General features: G+C 37.9%; 1 protein-coding gene across 1 annotated transcript in view; it reads right to left on the bottom strand.

Moving 5' to 3' along the window:
* GABRG3 (gamma-aminobutyric acid type A receptor subunit gamma3) overlaps positions 1-25,137 on the bottom strand; it is a 364,187-nt gene that overhangs the window by 321,239 nt on the left and 17,811 nt on the right. Inside the window, exon 4 of the mRNA XM_075427299.1 lies at positions 22,781-22,848. Coding sequence (XP_075283414.1) covers positions 22,781-22,848 — 68 coding nt within the window. The remainder of the gene's footprint in view (positions 1-22,780; positions 22,849-25,137) is intronic.

The raw sequence follows: 25,137 nt of genomic DNA, 5'->3' as shown, positions 1-25,137 counted from the left end.
CTACCATATAATTACTTGGCACTGTTCTGCTGAATTCAAGAGAAAAATCAAATGGTGATTTCTGGAAAGTGTTCTTTCATAAGATCTCTCATCATCTATCTCATGACATATTAATTACAACATATAGTCATAGCTCTAACCTAAAGCAAGCCTTTACAAATACGAACATTTGTAATGATGAGTAATAAGCTGTATGCTACAGGTAAGGTACAGTTTGATGACTGCTTTTTTTCATCTCCTCAGTACAATATAAGCGTGTTGCTGAGTCGAAGACCCTTGATCTGGAAACACCACAATGGATTGAAGCTGTAGTCTTCCTCAGATCCCTTCCTGTCTATGCACCCCACCTTCTTCCCTTGAAGATCAAAACACACTGAGGATGATGCAAGCTGAGGTCTCCTGCCAGGCTGAAGTCACAACATGATCAAGGTGTGCAACCAGGACGGGAAAGCATCTTGGGAATTTGGTTTAGAAATATTTTAATACACTTAGCATTTCTGAGTATCTGGTAAGAGGAAGAAAATGAGAAATTGGAGATTGTCACATATCTACTACCTGCAAGGTATGTAATGATAAGTCACAAAGAATGCTGGGGTCTTTCCCGTCAATCTCCCCAGTTTGGTTTGAGAAGGGTCTTGAGGCAGTCTGCTGGCATAAAACTCTTTTTCTAGGCCCTTGCTTACACACCTCTAAAACATGAGGAATAAGGTTAAAAGCTCATGAAGGATTGCTGTGAACCTTAATTAATGTTATGTACATAGTTGCACTTTTTTTTTTATGAAAAGTGACAAGAAAATTGAGAAGTACATAGCCACACTGTCTTGCCTGTGAATCACTTCTAGGTTGCCAAAGCAGATTCTTCACAATGCTTTTAATGAATTTGTCAAGGAGTTTGTGGACTGTATCTTACCCAAATTTGCTGGTACCAAACACATCTTTAGGACATATTTCTGACACTCTGTTGATGATCACGAAGCTATGGTTAACATCAGGAATGAAGCACTGAATTGCGTAACTAAACCAAACACATGCATGTACATTTGCACTTTGTTCAACTATAATAATGCTTTGTGAAAGCTGGAATAGCTCTGTGGCCGATCTATTAATAAAAGCTAAACCCCAGGAAATAAAAAACAACTTATTTTTTAAGGAAGTGAAAAATGATTGCAAAAGGAAAGAGCAGCTCTCTATGTTTAAACATCAGCAGTGTTATTAAATCCCCAGCAGCTGTTGCCAGCTTTAATCCCACAGAGGCAAATTGATGATATCTGCATTGCTATATGTTTCTGGTGATAAACTGGCAGACCCTGAGAGATAGCCTGCTGCAGCTGGACTCTTACATACGTGGAATAAATTCTGCAGATACTAGGATTTCCTTGGCTTCAAATGGTTGCCTTGGACACAAAGAGACATGGACTTAAAAATAGAGCAGTCTCTACATGTGGATTAGGTACTCAGCGTTCTTTGAGCCAACCAAATGAAAATAAATCAAAGCTCAGAAAGGCTGGGAAGAAGCTTCCTTGCTGTTCTGTCTCATCACTGAAGTAAATCAATTGGGGTTGGGTTATTGCAATTACAGGTAGCTACGCCAGTATTTCCCCAATGGGGAAGTATTCTTTCATCTATAGATTAGTTCAACTAAAAAAGGTATTGCACAGTCAACATTTCACTTTTGCTACACTCAACTTATCAAGCAAGATCAGTTACTGCATTAGGAGGCCATTGAAAATAAAAATCTGAATAATCTTTAGCAAGAGAGATTTTGACAGCGTGTTGTGCAGCCCTTTCAGCTCCTCTTCCCAAACATCAAATTAACTTTTAAAGGATATAAATTAAAACATGTATCCTTCCACGACAGCAATCAGCCACTGCCATAAATATCAAGAAAGGAAGAGGTATCCATCCATTTTTTGCCCCTCCGTATAGAGTCCATAAAAGACAAACCAGTCATGAGGCCCCTTATCTATTCTTCATGTCTTGGTCAGTCTTACCCTGTAATAACTAACCACACATTGCTAGGTTAAAACCTTGTCACAGAATTCATCACATATTTGTTTGGCACAAACACAGTCAATTTTCACACTAACAATGTGTCCTTGATCTACTGTGCACTTCCTAAAGAATGTCAGTCTTGCTTAGATTAAAGGAATAGTTAAGCCCTGACTAATAGCAATGTGAATAACCTAAAAGGGAAAAGCAGAAATATAAGAGGTATCTCGTGATGTAAATCCTGTGTGAATGGATATCCCATAATAGGCTTATAGCCAGGTTGGTGAGACAGAGACTCAATAAACAGACTATAAAGTTGATGGAAAATTGTCTGGACTACTGGGCTTACATGGGTGTCATCAGTGGTACAAAGTTCAGCTGGCAGCCAGTTACTAGTGTCATCTATTAGGGATCAATAGCTCAATTCAATATTCTTCCACAACTTCATTAATGACTTCAGTGATGGGACATGTGGCATTCTAAAAAAGTGTGCATCACACCAAGGGGGATGATCAGCATGCTGAAGGACTAGGTTGCTATTCAGAAACACCTTGACAAGCTGGAGAAGTGAACTGACAGAAAACTCATGAAACTTAACATAGACAAATAAAAAGTTCTGCATATGGATGAAATAACTCCATGCAACAGGACAGCTGGGTGCTGATGGGCTGGAAAACAGCTTTGCAGAAATGGACTTGCAGACTCTGGTAGACAAGTTGGCCATGAATCAGGAGTATACTGCTGCGAAGACGAAGGCCAACCACACACTGAGCTGCATTAACAAGAGCATAGCCAGTGGGTTGAAGGACATGATTGTTTCCCTCTGTTTAGCACTTGTGAGACTTCATCTGGAGTATTATGTCAGTTTGAGGATGCTCAGTACAAGACATTGACATAGTGGAACAAGTCTGGCAGGGGACCATCAAGACAGTCAGGAGACTGAAAAACATGCCATATGAAGCAAGATTAAGAGAACTGGATTTGTTCAACCTAAAGTGAAGGCTAAGCGGAGCTCCTTAGCTACCTAATGGGAGGGTATATAAAGAAGATGGAGCCATACTCTTCTCAGAAGAAGACAGAGACAGGACAAGAGGCAATGGACACAAGATGGAACACAAGAATTTCCAGTTAGATACAAGTTACATTTTCTTAAATCATGACAGTGATCAAACGTACTAGAACAGGCTGTGGAATCTCCATCCTCGCAGATGCTCAAAACTGCACTGGCTGAGGCCCTGGGCAACCTGATCCAGCTGAACCTGCTTTGAGTAGAAGGCTCAGCTAGATGACTGGATTTCCAGATGAACCCCTGACTAGATTTCAGAAGTCCGTTCCAACCTAAATCATTTCATGATTCTAAGCACGAATGCAGGACGACTTTTTCCTACCTTTTTTCCTATCAGTAGCTACATAATTATGTTTTTTTGCTGGTGAATTAAAAAGCAAAACACCACCACCAATTTATTTAATAACAAGTATTTAAACTTAACTATCACTTTTTCTTATCCAAGGTAAGTCCATGTTTAGCTGATTCACACATTCCTACTCAATTTAGAATTGAAAGCACAAATTGCATTCATGCTAAGGAAATGCGTAAAAATTCATTCATGCATTGTTTGAATCAAATGTCCAACAACATGGACAGAGTGGCAAAAGATATTGATTTTGACTCTGCAACTGAAACAACCTGTATGTTAGACTGGAATACTGCTCAGGTGTCCACCTCTGCTGACTCAAGTCTGACTTCTCTTTCTGACTGCAGAGAAACTGAATGTGAAAGTTCTCTCTGTTCTAAACTAAAGGAATCACTAGATATACACTCTGCTTTAACTATAATTTTTTAATGTTTTCTATATTTGGTCTATCAGTTGAAAAGTCCAGGATTAAAAACTGAAAAACACTGCCTATGGAAAGCACTGTTCCCTGCACTTGCAATCACGATTTAAAGATTTCCATACAATAAGAAAGAAATTGAGCAGATGAATATAAGAAACCTGAACTTCATCACAGTCCTTTTCAGCTGGCTCACTGACTAGTCAAAATCATCCCCCCTTGATCCCTTTCACATGCCTTTTTTGTAATTACATGTATAATGAATTAGAAGCCTCTGGTGCTAATATTTTTTCCATGACCACATAAGGATGTCTAAACTGATGAGAATCTTCAATCATACACCCTAAGCAATGCTTTATTGCCCAGATTCCTTGGAGTCTGAATTTTCATTTTCAATGCTTGGGTATTTTCTTAGTTAATCCTGACCCACCTTGATTTCCAGTCCATTTGCACATTGAAAAAATTCAGTAGCTTGTAAAAGTATCTAAACTTTGGATTGATTAATTTGTGTGAACTTTGGAAAATTTTAAGATTCATCCTTCACTGATTATAATGTACTTCACACACAGACAAACACCATTACATAGCATACATTGACATTTGCAATCTTAAAATGTTACAACTGTAAGAGCTGACATTTATACAAGTATCCCTCATACTTATTAATTTCAGTACAGACTGTATATTAGGCTAATAGTAGGCATTTAATATTAATCATATTTATTAGAGAGCAATTATACAAAGGGTAAAATCCACTACAATTCTGCTGTACACACTGTTATAAATGTCCTATGTCCTAAAGAAGTGGTAGGCATGACAGAACAAGAGCAGAGAGAAGGCATAAAACATTGCACAGAATGAGCTATGGAAGAGTAGCCAATTGTGCAACGGTTCTGCTGGAAGGGAGAGATCAATGTCATGAGGATGTGGACTGGCATAAGTTAGGAAAGGATAAGATACAGGGAAAGGAAAGAAAAAGCAGTAGGAAGACTTTTCAAGGGAAATGAGTGAGAAATTAAGAACTGGAGTATGGATTAATTACAGCGAACAAAATCAGAGGAACACAGAGCAGAACCTTTCCTTTGCAATATGCCATCAGTAATGGATTTCAGTAGCTCTTTTGTTCACTGTTTCCAAGCGGTATTCAGACTATGTGCTTCTCTTATGTAGAAGATAACCATATTTATGTTTAGCCATGCAATGACAGCAGCTTGCAGCGGTATCCCTTAAGAAAGACAAGACAGATAGCCACCATGTCTGGGCTTTATTTCCACCTCTACCAATGACAGACTGTATGAATTGAACCTCAGGGAGTGAGTAATTCTCCCTACAGCTTCCCCCCAGCCTTTTTTTTTGGGGGGGGTACAGTTTGTTTCTTCCTCTGTTCATTTATCGTATCCAGCACAGTGTATCTGGCAGCCTAGATTTCATGCTCTCCTGTAATACAAGAAATATAAAGAAAAGCCGTTCTGCACTGTGTATGATGTGCTTCTTCACTAGCCCAGCAAAAGAAGATGTTAATCTCCGCATTCATTAGAACAATCTAAATTAAAAAGTCTGGTCAGTCAATCCAGAGTTAGAAAACACGTGTTTAGGTGCCTAAAGAAGGATACAAGAAAAGGACTAGTTTACATGGCTTCCTATAGCACCACGGAACCACTTCAGTGACACAGGAGACAACTTTGACTTTTATTGCCCTGCATAAATAGTGTCTTCAAGCATGGCTTTAAGATTTTATGCAAACCTGTCCATTGTCTGGTCTACAAACCAGCTCTCCCACAAAATTTTTACAGTTAATAATTATTGAGAAATTTCTCCTTCCCTTTAACTTAGCTTTTGTTGCTGCTGTTACATACTTAATGTCCCCTCTTGGGCACCAGGTTATTCTTTGCCTATAACTGTCTTTTTACTCTCTTCACATCCAGAAATTTCAGGCAGGGATTGTATTCCCAGGGTAGCAAGCACTGCGAAAACCACAGGCATTTTCAGCTTGGTGTTCACTAACAACAAAGACCTAGACAATCAATACACAGCTGTTACAGACAAACATAGGACTCTGTGGTCTGTACAGCAAGTGCTAGGACAGCTACTGTGAATTCTAAATTAAAGTAACTGCAACTTCGTAATCTTTATAAGAGCATGACACAGAAAGGTCCTTCTAGTCACAAAGCCAACTGAGACTATCAGAGCATTCAAGGTGCACAAATATCCCTTAGCTTGAAGACACATCTAGCAATCCCATAATAATGGCAACATTCCCTTTCTTTATAGCACATCTTTTATTCCCTCAATCACAAAGCGTTACCTGTATTATGTCTAGGACAACAGCCAATACTTTTTCCATTCATTACTTCTCTCAGTCAGCAGTGACACATCCCTCCCTGAATCGTTTAAAAAGATCGTACCGTGTCTTGCGTACCTGACATAAGAATAGCCTCAATGTTTCCACTAGTTTTTCCTTGATGAAGAAAAGGTATGACAAAATTTTATGGCCACTGCCTATAGAGGGAATAACTGGCAGCGCTAAATTGCTTTTTACAACACAAGAGATGGAAGGCTGCAGGTACAAAGTGATTCTGTCGTTCCCTTCCAACATCCACAGGCAAATCAACAAATCCTCTCAGCAGGGCTCTTGGAGTCTGTTAGCTTAACGGAATTGTAGCGTAACAGGGGTAGAAAGGACCATGTTGCCATGCACCTGATCCGTTAAACTTTGGAATCAAGCCACTGGCCTGCATAGTTAAATCACATCAGGAAAAGCCAAACACACTCAAGATTCTAAACCACCTGACCACTCCAGAAAATATTTCAACTTTCTATATTAACAGTGATGGTGTTCATGAGTGATCAGATCCCTCTTACTGCTTTTAGCAGTTAACCTGTTTGACAGGCTTAGCAAGACATGCAAAGATAAGGGAACCCGATCAAACCGCACTGTTTTCATGTGGGGCAAGACAGTAATGGTCTCATCTTGAAAATTAATTCTTTTTTTCCTCCACAGAGGAGGGAACAGACAATTGTTTACATGTAACAGCTTTAAATGTGATGACTAACACAAGCCATGGAGAAACTAGCCATGAAAAAAAAAGAAAAGAAAGAAAATAAAGACAGAGGTGAGGAGAGGTGAGGCGAGGCAACGCAAGGGAACAAAAAGTCAAGGAGACAGCAACTTTACCACGCAATTGTCCTCTGGAGAAAACAAAAACCCCCATACAACATCATCATATTTACTTCAGAGGCTTTCTAAAAATATGCATAATTGTTTAGAGGAAAAAATGTGTTGAGGAAAATTCAGATGAAGAGGAAAAGAACACTGATCTGCTGAGAATCTGTTGAGAGAACGAGCAGTAGAGAAGCAGTATTTCATGCTGTATTTCAGGTCCCGCTTTTAAGCTATGGATTGGATAAGTCTGTCAGTTCTGGTTATCTGAAGGAAAATACAGAGCCAAACAATAGTCTCTTGGATAGAAAAGTTTATTTGTTACACTCAAGCTCTTATTTCTACATAAGTAAGCACTATTGGCAAGTATTATAATCAAAAACTCATTGACTAATATAAATTTCTGCAAGATGCCTACTATAGCAAATAAAAGATTACATCTGTAGACTGACAGATTTTGACCATTCACTGGAACGACATTAAAAATTACACGCTGATTTCATAACACACTAGTTTTAAATAAATGAGTGAGTAGAGAGTTAAATTACTTGCCAAAAAGCTGTAATGCCTTCCTTCCAACAACTGCATTCTCCTAACATGACGTAGAATTTACCATAGGTCATGGGCCTTCAAGAAAACTACACTGAATGTCCACCAAAGCCTTTATCTTCATTATTCAAGAAGTGCTTCTTGTTTAACTGTATGAGAATATTTAGGAGGAAAGAAAGATTTCTGTTAACCTTTGCCTAACCCTTGGCCCCCCCAGTAACAGCATTTCATAAATTATAAGGAAATAAATTATGAGATATTATTTGGAGAGTATCAGAGTGTTTCTCTTTGAAATATGAGCAGGGTTACTTTCCTCATTCAGTTTTCTGATCACTGTGAATTGCTCATGCTATGTCTTTTTAGTAAATATAGGTTATGTTCCTTTGTCTCTGAGTATCTGCAACAATCACTTAAGAGGTGTGCAAAATATTCACAGAAATGATTGCATAGTAGGAAAAAAACCCCAAACCAACCTAATTACCAACCATTAATTACCCAGTTTTAGTAGCATTCAGCAGTAAACTTCTGAGTTCAAGTCTCATCTCTTTCCCAGGCAGGACAAAAAAACTTGATCTGCATTCTCCTACATTCCAGCTGAAAGGCCTCTAATTATTTCTTCAATCACTGTATTTCTGCTTTGAGTTCAAGAAATCCTCCTGACTTCCAAGTAGAAGACTGCTCTTTTAAAGGTTATCAGAAACTTACAGGTTTTAAATGAACAATGCCAGTTTACAGTGTCTTTAAAAATGGCAAAAGAAAACTGCCCATGCTCATCAATTAGGTCCCAGCACCCAGCTGCCCTTCTGCCCAAGAGCAAGCCACCACACTTCTTGCAGGCTCATCTCCTGTTGACCACAGCTGTGTCTGGGTGAGTTTCAGAAGACTTTATTTTGTCCCATTTATTTTTTTATTTTAAGCTAGTCCTGAATTGGATGTAGTCAAATAGCATGCAGGCAATCCATCCTTCAAAACCTTTTTGTCAGGTAAATGTATGTGGATTCTACATAAAAAACCCTAAATTTCCAGAAGAAAGTGAGATCCTCAGCCATTTTCAACATGTCCTCTACACAGCTACCAAAAAAGCTATGTGGTAGAACTGAGATTAGTTCAAGCATTTCACCAAAGACGGAACTACACCTGCACCTGTTACAGTACCAGTGAAGGATGCCTTTTAAGTCTCAAAGCTACTTTCACCGGCCATCCCAGAAATCCAGGACCAAGCTATTACAGAAATCAAAACACGTTCTATAAACAGAAACAGGATTTAAAGCCTTATCTAAATCACGCCTTGTTGCAGAAGAACTTGTACCTCTCAACTGCAGACAGAAGCTGATGATAAAATAAGGACAAGAGTGCTCTTCAGTTCTGTATGGAAGCAACACCAACTGGAAGTCCCTGTTTTCTAGTTCTCCTAGGAGAGCCCATGAAGTTTGTAGCTGATACAAATTTACAGTAAGAAAACAGGCATTTAAGGATATAGTAAAGAGAGAAATATAAGGAAAGTCCAGAATGTCATGAAGGTCCTTTCCATCCGCTTAGTTTAAATATGTGCCGAGAAACATATGCCAAGTGAGCTAACACACAGTCATCTTCCTAGATGTTTGCTCAGAAAAGGAGTTTCAGAAAAGTCTCCTCATAATCTCTGTCTCTGAGACTGAGAGCAAGTCAGAAGTTCACATAACTTTTTGGTGCTTGAAATAAGATTTTCTTGGGTTTTTTCAGAGTATTTTCTATTAGGTAATAGGTTATGCCGTAAAATTTACGTTCAACACTCATCAGCTCAGTATCTATTGCACTGCTGTGTGTATCAGGCCACTAAGTGTCAAATTACATTACTCAAGTAAGCAGCATCCAACTAACAGCTGTTTTGAGAAGTTTGCTATAAACGTCTTGTCCCATGTCCTACCAAATTCTCTTTGTCAGAAGCACGATCCAGTTCTACTCAAGCAGCACTCTGCTGCTTCAAACTCAAGGCCCTGCTGTTGTCTCCCTAAAAACATCTGCTGTTACTGCACTAACTATAAAGAAGAATCTTCTTCTCAGACAAGAGAAGCTTTGTGTATGCTGAAGGAGGAACATGGTAGATTATGAAGAAATGCAGGACTGTATTATATTTGGGTGCAAGGGAGCAGAAAGATCGTAATTTTGACTTCTCAACTCCAAAAAGTCTTTAAATATTACTTTTATGAATACTTTCCTAGTTTTTTACATAAAAAATAACCTGTTACATGCCACCACGTCATAATTTCCAAAGGTAAATAAACAGATCTCAAAACATATCTCCATCACAGTAAGATCTGTTTGAGCTAAAAGACCATCTTAGTTCCTAGTAACTATAAACTTTTGCTTGTCACTCCTTTCAAGGACCAGGAGAGTTTGCCACTGGGTTTCACAAAGGTTTAATGTTAAGAATGGTAAGGAATTTGGGGCTACACAAAGGTTTAATGTTAAGAATGGTAAGGAATTTGGGGCTACACCTGTACAGTTCTTTCAGATTAAGCATATCCAGGTCTAAGCCTAGATCACGTGGTTATCTTTCCAGCTACACACTGGCCCTCCCTGCACACTCTCTCTACCTTCAGAGTGACTCAGTTAGCTACCCGGATAAGCCAAAACAGATGGACCCTATGTTCATAGCTGATAGCCATCCCCATAGACAATATGAATATAACAATCAAGATGCTTATACCCAAGGCTGTACACAGCTATAAAGAGGAGTATGAGTGTGGCCTTGAATTCCATCTTGGATTTTAGAGCAGTATAAAGGCTCTACTAATAGATTTTCCTATCCGTTCTCCCTGGCATCCCCCTTTTCTTTTCACTCTGCTGTCTTTTTTTACCTCCAACCCTGATTTCTCCATATCCCAGCTCTTCAGTCCACTCCTATTAATTACACTCATTCAGTCCTCAGTCTTTTACACTCTTCTACACACCCATGTCTCCATCAGTTCTTCTCACATTTATTTCATGCACTCCCCACCTGACACGACCCGTAGCCCCTTGTCCATTGCAATCGCATAACTCCCTCCTCCGTGCTGCTGTGGTGCAGCAATATCACCAAGAGCACAGAATCCTGCTCTTTCACACCAGCTGCAGTAGCTCAAATGTAAGCTCTCCAAGAAATCTGGCCCACACTCAGACTGAAACATATGCAACACAGGTGGTATCAGAGATTTAAGCTGCTAAAATCATTCTTCTGTGCAGGGCATGTGCAAACAGACTTGCAGGCAGATTTTCACAACAGAAGGCATCTCTGACATACAGGAAATGCACCATTCTCTCTCTCCTTACTCCCCAAAGCCTTCAACTTTAATGTCCTTTCTAATGAGCAAGAGGTAGTAAAGTTTGGGGAGAGGCGGAGGGCCACTCGCTTTTGAATGTGAAAAAAATGTTTATTGATAGTTTTGTTTCAGAAATAGCCAAATAACCGTCTGAACTGCTTTTGGCAAATAAAAGTTTGTGACAGATATCTGCTGTTGAAAAGTTTACCACAAATCTTTACAATACTCAGCTGAAAACCAGCATTTATAAAGAAATATATTACGTAGATGTTCAATTAGATTACAACATCAATCCCGAGTACTTAATGCCCTTATTTCACAAATTTTATTGTAATTTTATAATCCAGGATAGTCACACAGGAACAAATTACTAGGCAAGGCTAAAAATATCTACAGTTTCCTAAGTAAAACCGACCCTGTCCTGCATCTCATCCTGGAAAATACTCAATTAAAATAACAGGAGGTTTAGCCCATGGAAGGGCTTCAGATTTGGAACAAAAATGGAAGCTGAGCCTTGTACAGTTCAATTAGACAGAAAAATAATGAAAGAGAACTTTCAAAGCCAGTTCCTGACTTTGGCTTCCACGTGATACTCAACATAAATCAGATCAATTATTTAGGAGCTGAAAGATTTTTGGCATGTCCCTCACTTCTATTTAATTAATGTTTTGATTGCTAGTTTGTTTGTCATTTTATTCAAAGAGTTTTACAAAGACCTTTGTAACTCTAGACCAATGAAGAGGTTAAAATTTGAGAGATATTACTCTAGTATAGGTTAAGATACATTAGCAACAGCAAAAAAAAAAAAAGCCTTTCCCAGTGCATGAGACCTAGGAAAGTACGGAGTTTTTTTCTGTGTCAGAAGCAAATTGATGTTTATATATTTCCTACTAAGTAAGCTTACCCTCTCAATCTGTTTATACAGTTTTACTTGCACAATGCCACCAAATGCAACTGCCAGACCAGACTACGCATAACAGCTGTACAGCTGCTGATTCTCTAATCACAGTGAGCTTTCTGAGCAAAACACTTTCACTCCATACTCTAGCTGATGGCTTTTTTGGCAAGGTATTTTGAAAGAAGTGACAGTCCTAAACACTCCTATGTCAGCACAAGCTTCATGCATAAATCTAGGCTAAACTGAAGAACAAGTACAAATTGACCATTCGATGAATCATCTATCATTCTTCCCATCAGCTAGCACATTCACACAATACCAGTTTAGCCAGATTTTTTGGAAATCCAAGAGAAACTCCTGAAAACTTATTTTAATCTATCTCTTTGCAAATGGCTGATCTAGCTTTGCCTCAGTCTGTCAAAAGCTTTGTGTGCTGGTCTAGTTAGGCAGCTCCCAAAATATAGGTCCAATTTTATCTTTTTAAGGCATTCTGCTAGGCTTCCCATATTTGTTTTCACTTTTCTTTATATCATTCTTACAGTACCATCCAGATGGCAAAGAAATGCTCAGACATATTTACATATATACAGTTTCAGACACCAGAGAGTTCGTGAACACATTGCAGGGAAAATAATTACGATAAACTTAGCAGCTTTCAGGTGAGTGCAATCAGACAATCTTGCACACTTTTTTTCTTTTTTTTTTTTTTAAATACACTCAACAAAAGAATGATATACTAGATTACAGTATTATGTAAAAAAACCCCTCCTAATACTTAACCTTTTAATCTGGAAACAATGAAAAGTACTTAGGAAAAAAGAAATATGAAAGTAGCTGGCTATGGACTAGCACAGATCGGCACATTTCCATTTATGTTGATGCAGTCAGATATTAATGTCAGGTGTGAACCTGGGCCTCCTGTGGAATTCATACCGCAATATTAGGCACAAGGCAGATCCTTCACTGCTGTACACATCACCTGTTTATTCAGCCCCATTCAGCATAGAAGAAATACCCCAATTTACTCATGTTTCACTTTGCAATCTCCACAACAGTGCAAATTAAAAGAAAAGACAGAAGGCAGTGAGGATCCAATATGTTCTACTACCAAAATGAACTTTGGGTTACTTTGGGTCTTATTATTAGCCTCCCATTGTGGAATATTTTAGGAGAACGTGGCTCAAATTTACGCCTGGCATAGTTCCATTCACTTCCTGAGAGATTAATTTAGCTCTTTTATTATTTATGCTGTTTCACACATTGCACATAGGTATCAGTATAACTCAGGAACAGAGACAGAATCATAGACTGCATTTACCTAGATCCCTATGTATGCCCTAATTGAATCACAAGCAAAAATGATTGGGTGAACTGAATTTATCCAAAATTGTTAGTCTGATTTCAAACCAGCATCAAGAGGAGAGGCAAGCCTACATTATTCTGACCAAACAATATAGCTTGATAGCTCATCTCAGTGTCTAATGAAGTAACGTTTGCATAATGCATGAAGTCCAATTTAGGAAAATGGAAACTGCTTTGCCTTAAAGATGGCCAGATGTTTAGTGAGCACGTGATCAAGTGAGAATTTCACCCAGAGAAAGGAAGACCAAGACTAAGACAGATAAGTAACACGGGAGGAAGTTTTTCATTTCCATTTGCAGTGGGGAAGACCAGCAAACAGCCTGGTGATCTCAATTCTTGAATTACTAAAAGCAGTAAAAACAAGTAACTGATATTATTAGACAAAAAGGTGTTTTATTACAATATAATAACCTGTATAAACTGAAAGAAGAAGGTCATACCTTTCTACAGTTCACAATTTTGATTGCCTTGCAATTCAACCTCAATCTATAAGCCTTCTAGGTAACGAAAAAAACATACTGTGCACTCTGCAGTAAACACACCTCAGGGAAATGTCCACCTGAAACACCATTTGAAAGTACAGAACTATCAGAGTCTGATTTATGCAGTGTGTGTAAGCAGATGACAGTTCTGTCTTTGTCTCAGTTATTAAACACACTTTACCAAACACGAACTATCAGCCAAAGCTCAGTATCCCTTGAGTCCACTAGCTACTGTTTCCAGGAATGATTTTGAGATGCAAGGTCTGAAAACAGAGGTAATTTACTCTTATTGGGTAAACAATGCAGCTGGAAAAAAATCACATAATCTTCGGCACACGTGCCCTTTTTCTGATCTGAGAGAGACATTGCAAACTTCAAGCCTAGTGAGATGAATAAGTTCTGGGTAAAAATAAGTTACATAATCAACAGACAATCAAGATAAAGGTTTGTCTGTACAACTGAATCAGGAAAAGGTGGAACAGACAGGCAAGGTAACAAGTAGCTACCACTTGCAGAGATTACCAGGAGCACAAGTTGTACAGGGGCATAAAACCAATGCCGCCACTCAGCCTGTGCTTTTCCATATTCAACACAATTATGAAATTTAGTTTCCAGGCTTTCCTTTTGAAGGTTTTGGTAATCTCTCTCGAGGATAAGGACCAGGAGGTCTGAAACTGCATGTCTGTCTTACGAAATGTTTGCAAAATAGTAGCCAACCATTTTTGTCTTTCCTCCTCTGTCACAGTTCACTGTGATGCATCATATCTGTTCTGTTTCTCCCATACAGTCTTCACAGGAATTATTGTCTTCATAGAAGAATATTAATACAGAAGCAGATTACGTGACAGCATAATCATTACTGTGTCTATGTAAAACATGGTGAAGTCTCTGCATGACCAAGAGTTTCTCCATTTTTCAAAATACACCTTCTTTATAACAGCTGGCCCAATTTCCTTCCTTCAAACTTTGCTTTTAAAATCTCAAATTACAACAGATACAACAACCATATTATTACTACATACACATATACATTACTTAATACCTAAGACGTTTAACTAAAACATATCCAAAACTCTATGGTCAAAATTGTCTGCTTCTGTGTAGAGCACAAAAAGCTAATAATCTTTACAGAAATATCTTCCTCTCACCAAATTTCTTCAGCATTCAACGGCTGCAAATGTCATTCGTGGAAGTAGAAAGAGAGACACAAGTTTCTGGAGGAGACAGCAGTTTTAAGGACAGAAAACAGCTTGTCCAACACAGTATGCAGCAGAACCACTTGTACTTTACAAGTCTAACGAAAACCAGACACACAAGAAGACAGAGGTGGAGAGAGCTTCGAGGAAGAAACCTACAAAAAAATAACGAACCTAGAATATCACTATTTTTGACCACATATAAGTCCCTTTTCCAGATCAAGAAAGCAATAAATGGAAACTATGGTGATTTACTGGAGAGAGTCCAGCGGAGGGCTACAAAGATGATGAGGGGACTGGAGCATCTGTCCTACGAGGAAAGGCTGAGCGAGCTGTGCTTGTGAAGCCTGAAGGAGAGAAGGGACCTTATAAATGCTTATAAATATCTTAAGGGTGGGTGTCAGGAGGATGGGGCCAGATTCTTTTCAGTGGTGCCCAGCGACAGGACAAGGGGCATACGGGCACTAACTGAAGCACAGGAAGTTCCGTCTGAACATGAGGAAGAACTTCTTCCCTCTGAGGGTGACGGAGCACTGGAACAGGCTGCCCAGGGAGGTTGTGGAGTCTCCTTGTCTGGAGATATTCAAGACCTGCCTGGACAAGGTCCTGTGCAGCCTGCTGTAGGTGACCCTGCTTTGACAGTGGAGTTGGACTAGATGATCCACAGAAGTCCCTTCCAACTCCTAACATTCTGTGATTCTGTGATTCAAAAAGAGAAAAGTGTATGATGTTAACAAAAGCATGGAAGTTTTGAGATACAGATACACCCCTGCAGTCTGAAGACTTTTTTTAATTGCAGAAACTGAGCATTTGTTTCGTTCTTCAGTTCTGTGTAGTCACTCAGCAGAAATACCTTGTCTATACGAGAAAAACCATGTTTGAGAGTACTTAAGAGTCAAGGGACACGATGTTCACTAAAAAAGCTTGAAGAGAAATTAAATACAATTCTCTAAACCTTATTTTTCAGCAATGAGACAATAAAGGAAACTGTGGCCAGTTAGACTCATGACAAGCTCTCATGTGGAAAAAAATTAAGGTACGTGGGTTCCTCTGGGTTTTATTCACTGTAAGAATGGTGTGGAAAATGAAGGGCAGTGTTCTGATATTTAAATGACACTGATGAATAATATTCGTTTTTTACCAATCAAAAATCCTTACAGAAACATGAAGACTCTTCTGTGACCCAATTAGAGATTATATGGGGTCACATTGTATTCAGATGTTCCTTCCTAACTATAAGCACATTTACAATGCCACTGGAATCACTCTGTGGACGCTTTATGCAAAAGTTTATACCACGAAAGTTTACAATAAATTGTCATTAAGACTGCTTTATTATTTACGGAACCAAGCAGCAACATCCATTTGTTGCTTGGGTAAATCCATCACTGAAAGAACTAAGGAAGATCAACCTTTCAAAACCATGGTTTAAATTATGTCAATATCATGCAGGAATCCAATAAACAGGTTGACACTTTTTCATGAAGATATCATGGAAACCTCTAGCTGTTCTTCAGATCTTTTTGCAATGCCCATTACTGAGCAGATGAGACATTTCATTCTCCTATATTACTGAAAGTAAATTTCTCATTTGTTTTACACCTTCTGAGACAACACTAAGTCATCCGTATTTGACAATCTGCTTGAACTCTGATACGACATGCAAACAGACAGAAGATCAGTCCATTACCAAAGACCTGTGACAGTGTAATGTAGCAAATTATAGCAATAAGTATTATACTGTTACATATCACAGTACACAACCTTCATTACAGAAAAACGAACATTGTGCTAGTCTGTCCCATTGCACCTCAAATAAAGGGAGCCTAAGGCCTTTATCCAAGTGATTATCAATCAGCTAGGTCATATTTTAGTTACACAAAGTGGGGCTCTTGAGGAGACCAAAAGTAGAATTTGCCAAGGTGATATGAGAAAAAATCAATCCATGCTCATTTTTTTCCCTCCAGCTTCCTCCTTTCCACTCTGTTTCACTTTTGAGATTATATTAGCCTCTCACAAATTAATTGGTGGAACAGAAGTCATAAATAGACTCAAGTTTCAGCTTATTACTACTACCTCCCAGAAACATTTTCACAGTGAGGCACTGACTGCCAGAGCTTGAAGCAACAAGTATGAGTCTATATGTGAGGTGATTTTGATTTATCAGCAAAAACCCATGCGGCTTAAAAGTTTTCTATAATTCACACTTTTTTTTTATCTTAACTGATTCAAACTTAATGACTGTATATAAATGTGCTCTAGAAAAAAAAAATGGTAACTTGATCACAATCTAGCAAAATGTTTAAGTGTATGATTAGTATCTTAGTCCTTTTAAATGAACAGACCTACTCAAACTAAAATTTAATCCAGGACTTGAGTGTTCTCTTAGGTCACAGAGTGAAAAAGCTTTTAAAATTTGCAAGGAAAAATAAAATCATCCCGAGGCATTCCACTATTTTAGAGATGATCTGAACTCACCAACTGGAAAAGTCACCCCTTAAATATAACAGAAACCACCTCCCTATACAACTGCTTTACAAATAGACTAGGTAGGACAGTGAGATACAGTGAGAAAAAAACACTCCAAATTGACAATGAACAACAGGATATCAGACTTGTGCTCAAATAGTGTCTTGCATTATCTTTGAGAAGAAGCCTGTGAAGGAAATATTTGGGGCTACACAGTGGGGTGAAAAACAGGTGAAATCTGGATTTAAAATAGCTTTGCCTTGTTATGGAAAGATTCAACAGATTATGTTTCTATAATTGCAGATGCTCCAACAATAGTTCTAACTATCAAGTAAATAGACACAGAGACTAAAATTATGCAAGAAATTCAGACTTAATTATAAGCTCTGAATAATATCTTAGACAAGTCTCCACATCAAGACTGTTCTTTTAAATATCTATCAAGTCTAGTGGAGAAGCAAAATGAGCATGTGGGAACTTTGCAATTGAAGTTCATAGAAGTCTATCAATATGTTAAGGGGCAAAAAAGAGTAAAGACTGTTTTTGTTCTACAACACTTAACTGAGCAAAATGGAAATACAGCATCCAGAAAGATAAATGAGATAGCCTAGAGAGTGGACACAAAAGAATGAAGTGATGAAACACACAAAAGAAACACTCTATGAATTACCTTTTCAGATTACCTGAGAATAAAAAGATGAGCAAATATCCAGCAGATAACCAATTAATAGTTTTATGAACAGGTAAGTAACCATTACAAGCTTGTTTCTCACACTGCCTCTTCAACATACTTTCTGTACAGCTGCATTAAAATGAGATTCCAGTTGGTAAAACCATATAGGCGTCCAGTTCTTCCTTCACCAGTAATTTGTGCTGCAGCATCAGGTTCCTGTAGCTACTGAGTTAAGACTATATGTGTGGGCACACAAACACACAGACTTTGATGCTATTGAGATTTATTAGTCTATGTAATCTCAGTGTGTTTACATTTCTGTCTCACGAAACTACTAGGGGGGGTTTTTTTGCCCCCATTAGTTACATCTGATTCCCACTTTGCGTATTGACATGGTTTCTCTCCTTTTTCTGTTCTTCTATACACAAGCCAGTATTGCCGATCTGTAGAAAACCAGGCTACAGTGAGCTACATTAAGATCTAAGTTTTATAAAGCAACTTATAAACTTATGCTGTTGTTGACAAAAATCGGAGAATGGATTTTAATGCAAAAGCATATGCTTCCAGGACATCATTTTGAATGGAAAGTGTTAAAAAAAAAGACACTAAGATATGAAAACTGAGTGATCTGGAATTCATACACCTGTTTTACAATATAAATTGTAGGGAAAAAATAAAAACAAGATTGCAGATGAATTTTCAAATTTAAAAAACTCCCTTATAAAATCTTTAACTGCAGTGGAAGCACATTCATTATGAGTACAGATATAAGAAAGATTTTCAATATAAAAAAGGTTGAAATAAAATCCTGTAATAGGTATGAATATTGCATCCTAAAAGTCAGGGTCTCTAATGACACTGTAACACGAAATGGCAAGTTGAAGATTTCTGTAACTTACTTTATGAAGAGACGAAAATCAAGACAAAGGGATATAATACGCAAATAGGAAGATTTAATTAGGCTCATATCATCCATGTGTCATTTACTTTTAAATCAACCAGTTTATCTTTCTTTAAAATCAGTCCAAGTTCACATCCTGTTATGTTTTTGAAAAAGGACAAGCATCAAGATGTTTATACAGTAGATGGCTTTTTTCTGTTAAAAAGCCACCCTAAAATTTTTGAATGGGTATTCTAACATGTCAGAATTTAAAATTTCAACATATTCCTGTCTAGTGTCAATCATTTCTGTAATTTCATAACAGAATGACATAGCTTAAAATGATGAAATTACTTTCTTTTTCAAAGCCACTGCCACTTGAGACTACCTCCTAGTATCACTCAGCTCACTATTCAGTCTGCTTTTACTACTTTATTCTTGCACAATTCCTATCTGTTGCAAATTAACATTAGCGTTTTTTAGACCGCCCCCCAAAGAAATCTTCAATGTCACAGGCAAAGGAAGCGTCATGACAGTCTATTCAGAAAACAAGTTACTATTGTCATCATAAAGATGTTATAATGATAAGTCTCTAATAGAAAAGCATCTACATTACCTTCTCACAATCACTCCTGATTTTTATGGAAATCTTGAGGTTCTAAATAGATATTCTTGAAAGTAACTAGGAAATTAATCATTGGTAGGGCCTTTAGGGGAAGAAGCATAAACTCTCTGCATCCTAGAATGCAGGGTCAACCATATATTCTCGTGGATTGTGCCATCTTTGTCACAGAGAATACTACCTTTCCCTTGACTGCAAGCCTCTCTGAAAGGATCCCTAACATTTCTTCCCCTTGTGGCACTTCCAGCCTCAGCCTAAGAGGATTTATTTTTCCTCATGGCCACAAGTATTCATGTGCAATACATCTGAGGTTATCTTTGCTATAGTTGTCTGGTAGCAACTGTTTTTTTCCTGACTGTTAAAGAAACAGTGAGATATTAATATTCATACTCAAGTCCAATCATAAGTACAACAAAGTCATTGACATCTGAAGAGCTTTCCTCTACAACATTGGCTCGAACATGCAACTAAATAAACTGAATAGATAACTTAAAGAAAATTATTTTACTTCATAGGTTTCACCCACAAGATGAAAGCGCTGATGAAAACTGATAAGAAAATATATTTGCAGAATTTGATGTCTGGAGAAGCTCCACATGATTATCCCTCAGAAGTGCTGCACATTAAGAAAAAAGTGATAGTGCTAAGGGCTAAGTTTGGAAGTACACAGCAGGGAAGCCCTCCTTGTACATGTTGATGATGTCACTCTTGAAATAGAAGAGATGGAAATCAGTGTAATCATCTTTCTTTTTGCTCAATCAACTACCATCTTGCAGAGTTGCCTTGACAGAATAGCTCAACTTTTAACAATAATTTAGGGGAGAAAAGATAAAAGTTCCTGTCCTGCTGAGAAACATAGCATATGTAGATTCTCGCAAGAACACTCTTGTTTTTTTCTGACAGAATACTATTCTAAATTCTGTACATGACTTTCACACACATTCCTCTCCCTTTGAGAGTTGAGTCATATGACATGAATCAGACTGAAGATGGTCCCTTCCTTCCTCCTCCTCTGACACAGGTAATTTCCAGCTACTGTTTCTGTTCAGCTGTTTGTGTACTTCTGCTTTGGCAGTTCACAGGCTACATGAAAAATTGTTTACTTAAAAATAAATATATTTTTTTAATTATTATTTTTAATTCCAGAGCTACTGCACACTGTAGCCAAACAGTTGAAATAATGCAAATGCAGGAAAAAGTAGCTCCTCAATCAGTTCTGCCACTGGAGAGACAAATTATCATACAGCACCAAGGCTTGTAGGTTTGTGAGGAGGACTTCCCATATCCATTGTAAGTTTGAGACTGAAAGCTCATTTCTGCTCCCTAAGGTAAGTTTGGACAAACTCCAAAGCAACAGAGCATAAATGGGGCTTTTGAACAAAAGTTTCCTACATTTGAGTGCCTAAGGTTAATCTCCTATATTGATAATTAGGTTTGAGAACAGAAGTAAAACTCAGAAGTGCTTAGTTCAGATTTGTTTCAGTGGGATATACTGTCCACAAGCATACAACAAGGTCCATTTCTATTCAAAAGTTTAAATACTTAAAGCTTTAGGCAGATCAGAGTCCTTAAAACTTCAGATACCTATATTTTATATTTCATCATAGTTTTATTTATCATTCTGCACTTACAGATATATGTAGGTTTTTTCAGCTGTAACCAAGAAATATCTCTATGACATACACTCATTAACTATCCTAATAAGACCATCTATAATCAAAGAGACAAAGTATGCATTTTTTTAAAATCTTATCTTGGTGCATTTTTCCATCTTGGTGCCGTAAGATTTCCTGAACTCAAAGTTAAGGCATAAGTCAACTAGTTATGTTTTTACTGTGCCATAATAAATTTCCAAGAACCACTGATTCCTTCTATTATTATTTTTTTCTTCTTCCTACCTGGAGCAGTTCCAATCAAATGTTTTCTTAATTATTATTCCACATACATTTCCAGCACCCCAAATACTACTTACAAGCTTATTCAGAGGGACAAATAGAATAACAGACTCTGAAAAGTAAGCATCCTCACCATTGTCCTCATTGCTTTTGAACAGAGTACCCAGTCCTATAGTATACGTAAATCCAAGCCAGAGGACCGCAAGCAGAATAGATCTTCCAATAAATCATTCCCTGGACAAGAGAGTTTGGTACACAGTCGGGGAAGGGCAAGATAATTAGCTATTTATTAGTTCAAGAACAGAACAGGTACTCCCATTGCTTGACATTCAGTGCGTCACGTGAAATAAAACCAACACATTTCACACTCTTTGAGTATGTGGCCAAATTGTTCCCAGCACATAATTTGTTCTGTCTTTACTTGCCAGATTTCCAATTGCCAGTGGCACAGGAGTGGCTGACCACCCAGCATTTGACATGCTGCCATAATTTGCATTCTCCTACATACATAGGCAAAATCAAACAGTCAGGCTCAATGACCACCTTTCAAATTCAGGAGCTTTTGTCCCAAAAATACAAAACATACATGCAGTGCATTTATTAGATTCTTCTATGACCATTGTACACAGCAGCCTTTGAAGGGCATTGTGAGCAAGAGAAAGTCATTGCTTTGAAGACGTTAGTATAAGAGCTTTAAGTAAATTAAGATATTAATAGGTCCTCCATTTCCAACTTGTATTATGAAAAAAATCAGCTTAGTTTACAAAGAAGAATACTGCGCTGAATTCAAAGTTGAAGTTGCTCAAGCAGCCACAGCAACCCATACGTCCGCAGCTACATAAACATCTAGCTTACTTTCTACATCTGAATGTGTTGCTGCAGAAATGAGGAATGTCCTAAAGTTAAGAAGGCCACAACAGCTGACCAATTGTCATGTTTTGCTAAGTTCACCCTTGTCACATTATCACACAGACTCTTTCAGTTTCTCCTGCCTTTACACATGTAGTACAGCTATGTATGACTACTTCAGAATTATACTGTGAGGCTAAAGACTGTTGATAACTCAGTGAAAGAAACGTAATCACTGAAGATATGATGAATTCTAAACAAATACAATGAGACTATGTGATGACTCTCATTAACTCCACATTATGAAGCTCTATATATTCGATTGACTCTTGAAACTTTAATTAAAGAATATTCTTGACAACAGCTTTGTTTCATGCTTATTTTTTCCTAAGATGGCTATTTCACCATTCAAGATCTACGAGCATTTTATGGTAGACAACACAGAAGATAATATTGCTTGTAGGTTTGTTCTTGTGAAGACACACAAAAGAATCATCTGAAAAACAGAGCTGTAGCTGAAAACAGAACTAAATCAGCAATCAAAACAACTTAACCCAGTGGTATTTACTGTCTTTTTCAAAAGCTAGTACTGATGCCAAGACCAGCAGTCCAGATAAAAGTCTTTGTTAGCACGTCACTTACCATATTTATTGATGATACAGGACCAATGCTGTTGACATAAATGTCAACATCAATAACTGTTGGTTTTACTGTGGAGAAAAAAAAATAATATCATTTTTCAGAAAACATAACTAATCACTTTAAATATTTTCTTCCCCAATAACTATAAGGTCTACTCTTCAGGTAGAACTACTGAAAAATATGGCTTATATATATTTTTAGGGATACAAGGTTCTTTTCTGCCTACCCCCAAAAAACTGCAATAAATTACAGCCTGTACCACTTTATCATCATGATCCCCATTTATCTCAGCAGCAATTTTTTAAAGAAACTTTCAGTGCTAAGCACAGTGGCTCAAAGTCAAAACCTAAAATGACTGACATGAAACTAGAAATAATGCAGCATATCACTTTTCCCCATTGCCTCAACTCACAGGTCCTTTAGCATACTTGTTCCACAAGAAAAATATCTTTCCAGATTTTCTCATCTCATCTGTCCTGAAATCATCCTAACTTGGAGTAAAATCACTATGAAATCCATTTAGCTAAACCTAAGCAACTCTTCTTCTTTCAATTTAGACTCACTCCCTTCAGACCCCATTACCTTTGCACTCATTCATCCAAAGGTTTTTGAATTTGATTTGGTTTAGTCAATGCAAGTTTTTCACAAGATCTTCCATGTTTTCTGACTTCCAGGATTTAATAGGTTAGGACAAGTTCTATATTCCTTTCTTTAGCGGAGGCCACTAGGATTTATCTTCTTTTTAGCATCTTTGGTGTCAGTGTACCTGCTGAACATTATTCAGCTAGCCTTTAGTGGTGTAGCCTAACTCTAAAATAATGCCATTCTTGCATTGAAAGGCAATTTTTTTTTTACTTATACTGCCCTCATTCTCACACCACAGGGTATACATTAACCTCTAAATTGGTGTTTTACTTTCTTCAGGGTTAGCTGACCCAAACCTAAGTAAGTATAAATCCTGTTCTAATCTGCATAGTCAGAATTGATGCAAACTTAGCCCTGGTAGGCCAACAGCTTCTTTTAGAAATCTCCCTTTCCCATAGGGGCACCTTCCCCTCTCCATGGTATTCAAAAATCTTCAGAGAGCAATTCAAACCACTGAAATTTGGGAACTATGCTGAATTTGGGACTTTTTGCACCAATTGCCGTGCTCCCTAGAATGAGGAAACACAGATACAACAGCCACTTAAAACTCACAGAGCTTTCCTCAAGGAAGATGCTGAGCAGAGAAGTGAGGAACAGTTAAATACTGTGGCTCTGTGGGAAGGTTATCTCAGGTGGATAACAGTTAATTTGTCTAAAGCTTAAGAAACCATCCAGCACAAAGCTGAAGACAGACAGGAATCTTCACATGTAAAGATGAATAATTTTTGCCCACTTCCCCCAAATTCCAAACTAACAATGAGATGCCGTGGAGTTTTAAAGTACCCAAAAAGTTAGATGGTTCTGAAAAAATAGTCAGGCTGGCTTGTCATGTAAGATTTTGGTATGTACATATCATTAGGAAGACTAGATCTAATGTCACAAAAACAGACATTAAAGTGGCTACAAATAGTGGTTATAGGTGATAATCATTCTCTCTAACCCATTAAGTACCACACTTCTTTGACTGCATATGGTCAGAACATCCAGGATCATTTAAGGTCATGGTTTCAAATTGTCTGAAGTACTGGATTACAAACTTGGATCTTCCCTTCAGCAAAAGAAAATCTAAACTCAGCTGAACAAGCACAACTGATTAATGCAACTCTTATTATACCCAGTTAATAACTAAATAGGAGTCTAGCAGCTTCTGGTAATGCGACTTGCCTCAAAATGCAGTAATAAATGTCATTACATAGTAATTGGTAATAACAGGGAACTACAGCTAGCTCTTTTACCAAGATAGCATATATGGAATAAAGGGCTCTGATCTTTTTAGAGCTTATGCACGTATCTGTCTGGAAGTTCAACACTAAGGAGTTCTGGTGAACACCAATGGGACTCTCCTTCTCTGGAGATATTCTCTGGAGATATTCAAGACCCATCTGGACAAGGTCCTGTGCAGCCTGCTGTAGGTGACCCTGCTTCGGCAGGGGGTTGGACTAGATGACCCACAGAAGTCCCTTCCAACCCCTACCATTCTGTGATTCTGTGACTAGACTTAGTGATGCAAAGTGGCACATAATTGAATCTCAGTAGGATCAGGGACAAAGTTCAGGACCAGAATACAGTGCTTGGAATCCATTTTTGTTTAATCATTGAGTTAAGTATATAAATAGATTATGGGATGATAATTTACCCTGAATGTGTTGGGCCAAACTCTCTTCCAGTGCAAAAAAATCAAGCAGTGCTTGTTAATGCTAAAGAGAATTTGG

This window comes from Opisthocomus hoazin, chromosome 1 (genome assembly GCF_030867145.1).
Source record: "Opisthocomus hoazin isolate bOpiHoa1 chromosome 1, bOpiHoa1.hap1, whole genome shotgun sequence".
NCBI classification, from domain to species: Eukaryota; Metazoa; Chordata; class Aves; order Opisthocomiformes; family Opisthocomidae; genus Opisthocomus; species Opisthocomus hoazin.
The sequence above is the reverse complement of the archived record's forward strand: the minus strand, read 5'-3'. Positions and strand labels throughout refer to the sequence as shown.